Genomic DNA, 12,075 nt, shown 5'->3' with positions numbered 1-12,075 from the left:
CCATGCTGGTATTTTTTATTGCACGAGTACATCATCACCATTGGGGCTTAGTTGAGTAAATCTCAGGAATGTGTGTGAGAAACTCAAGGAAACTGACAGGCTGTGTAAAGAACACATAAAAAAACATCTCTCAAAGTTTTCCCTTCCCTCACCGACTATGAACACATCAGCAACTGCTTAGGGCTAAGCCACAGTTGCCTGGCAATGACTTTTTATTTAATAACAGACTCTAATATTGAAAACTGATACATATAACCATTTTTTAGCATTTTCATAAACTGGTATTCTATAGTGAATATGAGTGTAAATGGTGGTCTGAGTTAGTCTCGCAACTGACTTCTCAACTGTCCAGAGTGTACCCCACGTATCGCCCTATCACATGGATGCGATGCTTTTCTATATCACGTAAGTAAGAAATTATACCATCACATCCAAAGGCATCTAAATAACAAGCATATTATACTATACACCCAGATGTGTCCATCAAACATATATTTGTTCTTTTTATTTCATTAAAAGATCTTTTTCAATATACACACACACACACACACACACACACACACACACATATATATATATATATATATATATATAGATATATATATATATATATATATATAGATAGATATATATAGATATAGATATATATAGATATATATATAGATATATAATTCCAACAACAGGGGAGGGGGAATATTTTCATAATTTTATTTTTCTCTATTTCCTTAATTTTTCCCAACCATGATGCTGTCCATATGAAGCTTCATTTCTTGTCTGAATCCCACATCCCTGAACAAATCCTCTCTGTCAATGCAAAATGTATTTACTTACTCTTAAATTAAAGCAACTCCACGACACCTTATCTTCCCATTTGTAATAACATGATCTAAATATATGTTTAAAATATGTTTAGCTATTTTCCTGGATGCTGGAGGATTTTACGTGCTTTAAGGCAAATAGCATTAGAGGTGGTTCTGTCTTTAGCAGATAAATGGAATTAATATAGCAGCTGCACGGTCCTGCACAGACTGCCAACAGTCTAATATTAGCTAAGCACATTGCTGTTGTTAGAATCAGTCACTAAGCTGGCTAAACTTAGTCCACTTTGTCCCAAGCCTCTTTCTTTTGCTCCACCGCTGATTTGTGCTGGGTAATGTGGTGTCTGGGGAGAAGTTGGGCTGCCTTTCACAGTGATGAGTAAATGACTCTGTCAGGAATTTGCAGAATAGAAAGAAAATAACCCTGACCCTAAAAGGAAAGTCTGAGTACTATCAAGAGGTGGGAATCTGAACAAAATGTACTTAAACTTCTAAATCTCATTCACAATTGGCAACTCATAAATCACATTCACAACTGATTTTCTTTGAGAAAATGACTTAGAAAGGGTTGCTAAATGTGCTATGCTGCCCTCATCTGGTAAACTAGATTGGCCTTTTTTTGTAGATCTTAAAGGATAAAGGAAAACATCCAAAGTACACACTCAATCACTACCCCACCCTGTCATGCCAAACAGACTTCCTTTTCCTCTGTATTATTTCCTGTCAATTTTATTTCTGCTTTGCTCCCAGAAGCTATAATCTTCCCCCCACAGGCATGCCCTTTTCTACTCTTCCTGTGTTTCATATCAGACCTACCTCAGGGTCTTGTGTCTAAACATAGAACCTTTTCAGTGACGATTAAGGTTACTGTGACACTATAGGTCCAATCTGATGCTTTAAAGCCAAAGAGGTGTCTTCAGATAAGGGCTTGTCTGTGGGACATTTGATGGGATTTCTCAGGATTATGATGTTGGAGGTGTGTCAGCTTCAGCTGGCTGTTATCAACATGCCTCTGTTTGTTAACTCTTGAAAGCAGATAACCATCTATAATTCTCAGGATCAAGCAGCTTTTGAATGAATGTCCAACCTTTATTATAACAGCTTTACTCAGTTATGACTGGGCTCCGCAATGATATCTGCTACTTGAAATAATGTTGATCTTTAATAATGCAGGAGCATTTAGTGATTATAATTTGTTTAAACTAAGCCTAAATTGTCTGCATGCCTTGTTAAAAGTTTGTAGATTTTATTTGCAAGTGTAGTAGCTAAGGCCTACAGTGAGGAATCATGTTATTTTTTATCTTGCTGAATGCCACCACATAAACTGTACTCATGTCCAGGCTGTCCATTTCCAAGTTTCATCAGAAGAGGGCAGTCAGCAACCCCTCTGAACAAGAGGTGCTGTTACATAACACAGGCCAACAATCATATGCTTGAAGTGAAGGCTTGGCCCTACTCTAATTTAATATAAGGGTTAATCTGTTTACATGCACATTTGGACCCACGTAACTGTAACACTGATGCTGGGAATACACCTGTTAACAGGATATTCCCGTCCACATATGAGATTCGACACTGTGAGCAGAAAGGCTGTGGTCACGGTTCAAACGGGACATTACTAAACCAACAATGCTAAAAAGTTAACCTAATTTATTTCCGTTATAATATTGGATTCAATATCAGACTTGCTTAAATAATCCTGTTAATATGATAATTAAATACCTACAGATGAAGTTTGTGGATAATGAAATATAACTTATACAAGCACTTCCTCCTGAACAAAATGTATTAACTGTTCATGCCTCATAATTAAGGACTGAGCATTTTCAAACCAGGTGCTTACACTCACTCCCACAGCGTCTGTGCCAATGCACAATAACTTCATCTTGTGTGCCATTGTTTGTGCCCCATAAATGTTAGTTTGTTGTCCCAGCAGATGGATTTCCATTCCAAAACAGACCCGAGACTCTGCCTTGCATTAGGCAGACTCACTGGAATTATTCAGGCAGGGGGTCCTCAGCAGCAGAGAGCAGATTTGGGAGCAACAGCTTCTATGATTCAGTCACAGGACTTTTTTTGGACAGTTTGAGGGGTTTGCCCTGACACAACAGACGGGCAGCAGAAAGCTGCAGATGGGCAGATTCTGAGAGATCAGAGAGAAGTAAAAGAGAGAAGAAAGAGAAAGCAGACCAACTCAAAAGACTGTAAGGGGAGCAAGTTTGGCCGCTGTCTGTTTCCTTCTCTTAATCCTTAAATCTTCTGTAATCAGGATGAGAGGAAGAGAGCACGTTGGCTGACTTAGGACAGCAGAGTCTATGTTGGGACCTGGCTGATGAGGCAACCTTACTGGGCACGAGTAGAAATGGAGGGAGGGGAAAATCTGGAGCTGCAGTCAGTTTTGGGAAACTTAGCCTTAACCAGGTTCTACTAAGTGCCAGCGAGAAGCGTGGAAGTCCAGGATGGTTTAACTGTCAAGAGGAAGAAAAAAAAAGAAGAGGACTAACTCATGGCTGAACTGCTTTCAGGTGAGAGCTGTGTTATTATTTTTAGTAATATTTGTTCTGACGTGTGTTGTTTTTGCTTTAGTTTTTATGAACATTCCCTTTTTAATCATCTTTATTCCACCGTTAAAAGGCAAAAACGACAGCTGACATTTAGAATAGAGTAAGATGTCTGGCCAGATTGCAAGGTGTTGCTCAACAGGAAGCGGAGGCCACAGTGGCCTACACGTCAACACTAAAGTCAGGGCATTTTATGTTTGTGCAGAATGAGGAAGAGAGAGAAAAGACTTGTGTGGGAACTGTGCATGACAGAGTGCTGAAATACAAGCATTTGCTCGTGGGATTAAGGGATTTATGGACGTTAACAAGAGCTTATTAAAAAAGATAACTAATTTGAGTAACTTCTAATTAATGTGACTGACAGTAGGTGCAAAACTAATTTGCTGAAAAAATGGGTGAGTTTTGTGGTGCATGCAGGACCACAGCCAGCTCTTCTGTCATTTCCAGTCTTTAAAATATAGAGAATTAGAACTAGCTGACACTATCAGATTTCTGAGTCTTGAGAAATAGTGTCTTCAGTGGCTTGAAAGTATACTTACACATTAGATACAAACTTTACACTACAGGATATCCCAGTGTGCTGACGTATGGAAGAGCAGTATAACAGTGTTAAGACACCATGACACATGCTGTCACTAGACTGGCCTCCCATTGCTTCCAGTACCATATGGCCTTTCTCATCCCAGTTGAGTGTCCCTATGCCTTCTTTCACTTCACTGTGCAGACTGAGCGACCTCGGCTCTGCAGGATTTCTTGTTTTATGGTTGCTGTTATTTATGTGTAGATTTGTACCTTCACATTATTTACGTTTCAGTTGTCTTAAATATATTTAAATTATGAGACTGCTTTCAAGGTGATAAGTATTTACTGTCTTTCTCTGTTGTGTGGTGCCAGTGAAAAATCAACTGGCAACAAAGCATGTTACACAGGGAGGTTACCTATGTTGTAAATCAGAGACTTACTTTGACAGGAGGGCTGAGGTAAAGCTCTTCATCCTCTTTAGGCCTCATGCCTTTTAAACAAGGCCTTTTCAGGTCACCAGATCTATTTAAAATGCTAACTTTAAAAGCTGCCAGGTGTGTTGCTCGTCTCACAATCACACGTGAACTGGTCTAAGGAGGGGAAGAGGTCTTACACCTTCCAAAACGAGACTGGAATGAGACAGCAGCACTTGTTATGATTTGGCTTTTGCAAAGGAAAAACGAATTATAGACATCGGCACATTTCAAACTATGTGCACGCAGTTTTGTGTGCATACATAATGTGTGTACACCCGGAAAAGCGCTTTCAGTGTTTTGCATATCTGTCGAAGGTAACGTTACTGCAAATGAACTGTAAGCTGCTCGTAGATTATGTATTGATTTTTGAAAAACGTTATCCCCCTTTAACTACAACAACAACCACCTGTCTGCTCAATCTGAACCTATATATGTGGCTACGGAAAATAATTGTGTGAACTGTGTTCATTTCGTGTGTATGATAACAACATTTACATTTTTCTGTTTAAGATAAACAGGCCTGACACCCAGGTGTGACCAGAGTCAGCGGGGGTTCCAATGGCTACTGCAAATGTCGACCCACACCTGGGCAGTGGCCCATCTGACGACTCAGAGATCCTCCTGGATGACTCTGACTCGGGCAGTGTGCTTTCAGACGACTCCGTGCTTCCCATCTATGAAAGGGACGGAAAATCAACAGAGCCGGCTAAAACAGTGTACGAGGCCTGTGCCAAGAATGACACTGCATCCCTGCGCAGCATCATGGAGAGAGGAGTCACAAAAGATGAGGTCATGGAGCTAGACATCAATGGCAGGGTGAGATAAATGTCACTTCTTATTTTTTCCACACAGGTACTATGACAATGACTTTTTTTTTTTTTTTAAAAATCAATTAATCAGGAAAGGTAACCTCAGCATCTATAATAGGCCTATTTATTTATATCTTCTTCCCCTCAGAATGGGCTGATGCTGGCTGTGTCCAAGGGTTTTGTGGACATCGTCGCCTTGCTTCACACATGCCCATTAATAGACATCAACCACCAAGACAATGATGGCAACACTGCTGTCATGATTGCAGCCCAAGCAGGTACATCTGAAGACATCAGATGACTTCAACATCAATTCCTAAGCTGATCATAGAATATTAACATAACATAATCTTTTCAATCCAGGCTTCATCACCATCCTGAACTATATCCTTAACTACTACCCTTGTGTGGACACTGAGATCAGGGACCCCCGTGGGTTCACAGCTCTCATCAAGGCAGGCCTACAAGGCAGAGAAGAGTGTGTCTCCGCATTGCTAATGCATGGTACGTCTAGATGTCTTTCTACATCAAATTTTCTAACAATGTCCCTCACCTGTGACCGAATGTCAAGCCCACATGGAGAGTCAGGATGTACACCTCAGATGTATAGGATTTGGTTTGGTGTGATTGCAATTAAACTCTTATAGATATAACAAATCTATTAATGTCCTATATATGTAATATAGAGGGCAAAGCCAGACATCCGATCTGTCAACTAATCTGTTTTTTTTTCTGGACTACAGAGATTAGTCCTGTATGAACTGTGCAGGGACACATTTAAGAAAGCTCTGTAATAATTCAGTCCACATTCTATTTAAAGTTTAATGATGTCAGACATTAATCTATAATCCATCTGTGTTCATAGTGTGCAACAAAAATATCTGTGTGTATATTTGGTCAGTTAAAGCCTTGATTGTTTGCCAAGTAGACTTCCAAAGTCTCCTGAGTAGACATGACTAAGTGTCTTCAGCCAGAAATTGGTTAAACCTGGGATGTCAAACTCATTTTACACTGTGGGCCACATACAGCCAGTTTGATCTCAAGTGGGCCAGATCACTTCAGTTACTTCAGTTTTATTTATTGTTTACTTTTATAGTATACCCTCTGTCAGTGTAAAGACGTTTAGCAACATAAGCAACATAAAGAAATGTTGCTGTAGTAAATAAAGAAATCTCTCAGCATGACTCTTTGGGTTTATATTGTAAAAAATAAATGTGTAAATAGCAGAAAAACACCAGAGGTTTTTGTTATTTCATTGTTTTTCTATTCCCAGCTATTTTTGTCCCATCTCACCATACTGATGCTTGCCATCTACCTAATAACCCGTGCTCCAAAAGTCACCACATGGTGGTGTTGTTACGCTGAGTTGACGGCAGTTGATTTCCTCCCACTCAACATTTCTACTGTTTCCTCTCCTTGTCGGTGTGCAGGTGCAGATGTCAATGCAGTCGATCTCGTCCAGGGGAAAGGTCTAAAGGACTGGGCCCTTAGGACAGGAAGGTTTGAGACTCTGAACAGACTGCGTTGCCTGCAAACTCGTCCTATTGCAGAACAGTTCTGTGAAAGCTACATTCCTGAGTGGCCTGAGCTAAAGCTACTGGTGGCAAAGGCCACTGCAGCCAAAACAGCAGGTCAGAAGCTGAGGCAGCGCTTAAAAGACAGTCTTAGTTTCAGCTTCCCACATGACCCCCAAGACAATGGGGTCATGGACCACATGGTGCGGATGACTACAAGCATCCACAGCCCCTTGATAGCTACTGGTTGCCGTCCGCTCTGTCCCACCAGCCCTCCAGAGATTGGCAAGCGACGATTTGCTGTACCGGAACTGCTTGCCAAGCACAGCAGCAAGGAACTGGAGGAGAGCATGGTGTCTCACAGTAATGGCTCCATCACTTCAGCTTCACCTGTGTCAGCCACCTCTGTATCACTGACCTCTTGCTGCCAAGACTCAGAGCGCAGGCAAAGCTCACCAACAGGTGGCATGAAAAACTTCATGCCCCGCAGCATGGCACACAGAAACAGCATCTTCCCCTCAGGCTGCATTCCCAAAATTGAAGTTACAAAATCTGGGGAGCGCACTCCAAAGAAGGAGAAAAAGAACAAAAGGCAAAAGGGTTACCTGGAACCTCCTGTCTGGAAGTACAAGGAAGCCAAGGAGGAAAAAAAGAGAGAGAAGAAAAAGCAAGAAAAGGAAAAAGAGGAACAGAAAAAATCGAAGGGGTCCAAACGTTCATGAAGTGAAAACGCCCATTTTTGGTTTCTAGCAAAACAGTTCTGAAGTGAGCAGCTGACAAGGGAAACACATGGGTGAACCTTGATCTGGAAAATGCACTGGCTGGCTTTTTTACTTGTCACGTATTTTTCAGCATCTTTGTACAAGCTGAAAAATTATGCTAACCAAATAGAATCTGGTTTTCCAGAGACTGTGGTTTACTGGTTTCCTGTCTGAAAGGGTGAATTGTTTTTTTGAGGATGCAATTACACTGACTGCACACACCTGCGATGGTGTTGTTTTTCTCTATAAAAGGATTTTCCCATCTTCATTTCATGAACAACTTCTCAGTAGCGTGCCATTGTGGTATTTAACCTCAATAGCCCATAGCCAACAGTTTAGGCTACAAATTAAAGGAAAAAATCAGTGAGAAATGCTCCATCGTGGAATAATTATGATGACTCAGAACACTTTGTATTGATTTCTATCCCACCTTGCCTCTTAGACCTGAAATATACTCCCTTACAGACTTGTGCATGGCAGCTGCAGAAACCATGAACAAGTAGCTGCTCTTATTATTTTACTTTCTCTTCTGCTTGAAGGAAGAATGCACAGTTTGTGCAGTAGCAGTATAACAACAAACCAACTACTACAGATGTTTTTTAGTTTATGCCGTATGGAAAGCACAAGTGTGTTATCTATGGTTCAGTTCCATTAAGCGTCTCAGTGAGCCATGACAAGGACCCAGCACGTGCTACAGCACAGCATCCCCTGAGTGGAGGTTTAATACACTATTAACGTCTCTGAAAAAGGTATACTGGAGGCATATGTGAACATCTGCAAGGACTCTCCCTGATAATAAATCAAAGCAGTCACTGCAACCTTTCAGATTCCAAAAGTATCAAATGCGTACAGAGACAAGTAACCCCAAGCCATGCCTGCAAAATGTAACTGCAAGGACTAAGGGTTCAGGTTTTCCTTTAATTTGTCATCTTTTCTGTGATTCTTTTGCTCTTTTTTGTGTTTTGCTGTGTCATGCAAATGATGTGAGTGTGATACTATAAAAGGAACAGAGCCATCTCTGAAGCATCTTCTTTCATACTGGGAAACAATGCTCAGTGGGATGCAAATAGAAATCTTCAACCTGCTGCTTCATATTGTTTGTTTCATCGATTATTATTTGAAAACGAGTACTGTTGCTATTCAGGGAAATATACAATAAGCATATTATTATCAGAATAACAAACTGCATATTCAAGAACAGAAACCTGTTGTGGACTATAGCTTCATTTTGGGATTTATTTAATTATTCTCTTTATAGATAAACTAACTAAAATAATAAATAATAAATAATAAATCATGCATTTAATTGCAATAAATATCCCAAATACAGCTAAATATGTTTAATTGTGTTCTCTCAAAACTATATATAATTAGACACATTGTGGTGAAAATTTAGACAATCATTTCTGGGGTCATTTAAAGTCAAAACAAGAGATGCAAAAAGCTCAGGTCTTCAACATCTTTATAAAGTCTGCAAAACTGAAACTGTGTCTGCATGTCTGTGTGTGTGTGTGTAAGTTTGGAATAAACTGACTGACCTTTGCAAAGGTTTGTGTGTTGGTCTTTATTACTGACAAAATATTAGTGTTTGGTGTCATCACATAGTGACCATTTGGCAATGGCAATTTAATTTATACAGTGATTTGATTACACTTTAACTACATGTGTTTTATGTAAAAGATAAACACATATGTAGGCCTATTGTGCCTGCTATTCAACAGTATTAATGAGCAAGTCAAAAATGTCCTCTTTATCATCAATTTGCTTTCAAAAACTGTGAAAAAGGTCTGTGTTAAAATCATATCACACTTGATGTAATGTTGATTATTAAAAACATAGAGACTCAGTATGTTTAACGTAAAATATTTTTAAACTACCCTGATCTACTATGCCTTAATAAAATAGTATTAAATACAATCCTGTGAGAATAAAAAGGGTTTAAGTTTGTTTTTGACTGTAGACAGAGTTAGAACTGACCTCAGGTCAGCAGCCAGCTTGTTCCAAACCAGAACCATAAGCAAACTGGGATTTAATTCTGGGAATAGTGGTGATTTGGTGATGCATAGTACTTGAACAGGAAAAGAATTCAAGGTTACCTTCGTAACAGTTCTTTTATACGGGTACGTTCCCCTTCTTGCAGTTTTGTTTCATGAAAAATATAGAAGGGACTCACTGACAGGGCAACATTTTCCTGCCTGATCTGCATGTGACTGACGAGCCCCGTGTCGTAACCTGGATCACGCTTTCACAATGAAGTTAAATAGATTTTCTTAAGCAAGCCCATGATGCACTCGCTGTAGTGGCACTGCATGACTTTTGAACTCTGACCTGTAATCTTTTAATCCGCTGTGCAATATCGTTACACAACAATTAGCTTTCATGGGTGATAACATAAAATCAATCTTATCTTATGCCTAACAAACTGATTGTGTTTTATATGACTCATTTTGAAGATTATTGAGCCAGCAATGAGCTAGCAGCTAAACAGAAAAACAAAATAGGAACATTGTCATGTTTGTGGCTAACTTCCCCACCTCAGAGGGGAACTTGAGGTCAGGCTTAAAATAAGTACCTCTCTAGAGTTCACTGAAAGAACAAGACTCTTGCCATGTCTATGCAGACTCAAGCAGTAAACACACATCTTTATACACATAAACTGGATCAGGGTGTTTGGATTGTTCAGCAGTAAAACTCTCAGAACGCAGTACCACCCTGTGAAGGCAACTATGACCAAAGTTAACGCAACATTTTAGCTTATGTGTTGTGTGCACCATGCTGTCTGTGGCTAAGTTATTGACTGTTCAAAGATATAAATGAGCAAGTCAAAAAAGGGCATTTCTTTATCAACAATTTGCTTCTTTTTTTAAATCAACTAACACTTCCTGTACTCTAGATTATTCAAAAAACAGAGACTCTTTAAGAAAATCCCAGAGGAAACAAGCTCTTCAAACCTCTGGGATTAGTGGGAAAGAAAATATAACTGCTGAATTCAAAAAGAACAATTTGCTCTCTTCTACATGACAGCTGATGTGAGAGCTTCCAGCTGTGTCTGCTGCCGTAAGCCAAAAAGGAGAGATTATGACGCCTGGGAACCAGGAGGGGAATTCATATTACAGACATGAAGACATCTCTCTCAGGCGCTGTTGAAGGAAGTAATGTCACACAGTGCAGCCTCTCTGGCAGCAATGTATTTGCCACTTAAGACACACAATGACTGCTGACCACAAATATGCTATACCCAGCTTGAGTGGACATGTAACCCACACAGTAATTCCCACCACATACATTAGACATCCAGAGAAGCAGGATATATTTCTTAAAGGAAACATATGTCTTAAGGTCACCTTCCATTAACAATTTGTTTTGCTCATTGCTACTTAAAGTTTGACTTGCATGACGCATAAAGATGCATATGCAGAGTTCAACGTGTCTGTTAACTCTCAACACTCAAGCGATCAAGGTGCCCCATTGTCCAAACAACCCTGAAAGCACTGAGTTGGTCCACAGTCTGCTCTAGTTGTTCATTGTCAAATCATGTTTTTCACCATATCTCTGAATCTCGAGCTAGGTTTGCTAGCCATTGTTCTCTGAAAAACATTACAATGTGGTAATTAGAAGTGAAAAATGATGATAAAATCAAGCATGTTCATATTTTCACTTTGCATTCTTTTTTTGCCAAAACAACCAGTTTCATAAAGCCTTGCTTTTTAAACTGTTTATCCATGTTGGGGTCAGGGCCTATCACAAATACAAGTGTTGGTGATACACCCTGGACAAGCCAACAGTGTAAAACAGAGCTAACACAGAGAAACCATGCAAGAAAACATTTACTCATCACTGATGAGTTTAAAATGAACCTGTCTTTGGACTGTAGTAGGAATCAAGGGTAATCCATGCAGGCACAAGGAGAACATGCAAAGGTGACACAGAGAGGCCTCAGCCAGCTGATTGTTCCATGCTGTGAGGTGACAGTACATAACAAACCATGTTTTAGCAGCTAAAGAGTCACATATTTCTGTCAGAAATTAGCAGAGACCAAAACAGAGTAATGCATTTTATCATATCATAGTATCATATTGTCCCAATAGAGCTCTTTGTTTGCAGCCCTAACTACGGTAGGGCTAGGGCGGTCTTGAGGCAGACACCATTTCTACTTTTAAAATTAGGTTTAAAACTTTAATTTTTAACCAGGCTGGATCGCCATGACCCTGAAACCTCCCTTAGTTATACTGCAATAGGCCTAGGCTGCTGGGTTTCTTGTGTCTCTTTTGTCCCATCTCCCTCTATTTCTTCTCGTTGCCCCTTCCTGATCCTGGTTCTATCTTCCTGTTAAAAAGCAGCTTTGCCTTCTCACTTTTGCCAAGTGCGTGCTCATAGGGCGCTATTGCTAACTGTTGTATGGCCTTTACCTTACAATATAAAGCTTAGGGTGACAGTAGCTTTGATGCTATATAAATGAAACTGAAATGTAATTAAAATTACATATTTCAAAGATAGATGTATACACTAGTTGCAGGACAGTAGCATAGCTTGAAAACTTTCTAATATGTGGCTGTTGTAGTGACAGCCTGTTTGTGCTGCCACTAGGTGGACAGGAAATCATGCATTAAATAT

The 12,075-nt window shown here is 39.8% G+C and overlaps 1 protein-coding gene across 1 annotated transcript; it reads left to right on the top strand.

Annotated features, from left to right (window-relative positions):
- Positions 1-4,837: 4,837 nt before the first annotated feature.
- Positions 4,838-7,956, top strand: ankrd33aa (ankyrin repeat domain 33Aa). The gene is given in 5 exon segments (XM_084916633.1): positions 4,838-5,193; positions 5,335-5,464; positions 5,550-5,690; positions 6,617-7,423; positions 7,904-7,956. Coding segments are annotated over 5 exon segments (1,389 nt in total). The 5' UTR covers positions 4,838-4,935.
- Positions 7,957-12,075: the final 4,119 nt, after the last annotated feature.

This window comes from Perissodus microlepis, chromosome 20 (genome assembly GCF_051167445.1).
Source record: "Perissodus microlepis isolate ML-2025 ecotype Zambia chromosome 20, ASM5116744v1, whole genome shotgun sequence".
In the NCBI taxonomy this organism is placed as follows: Eukaryota; Metazoa; Chordata; class Actinopteri; order Cichliformes; family Cichlidae; genus Perissodus; species Perissodus microlepis.
This window is presented reverse-complemented; position numbering and strand designations above follow the sequence as displayed.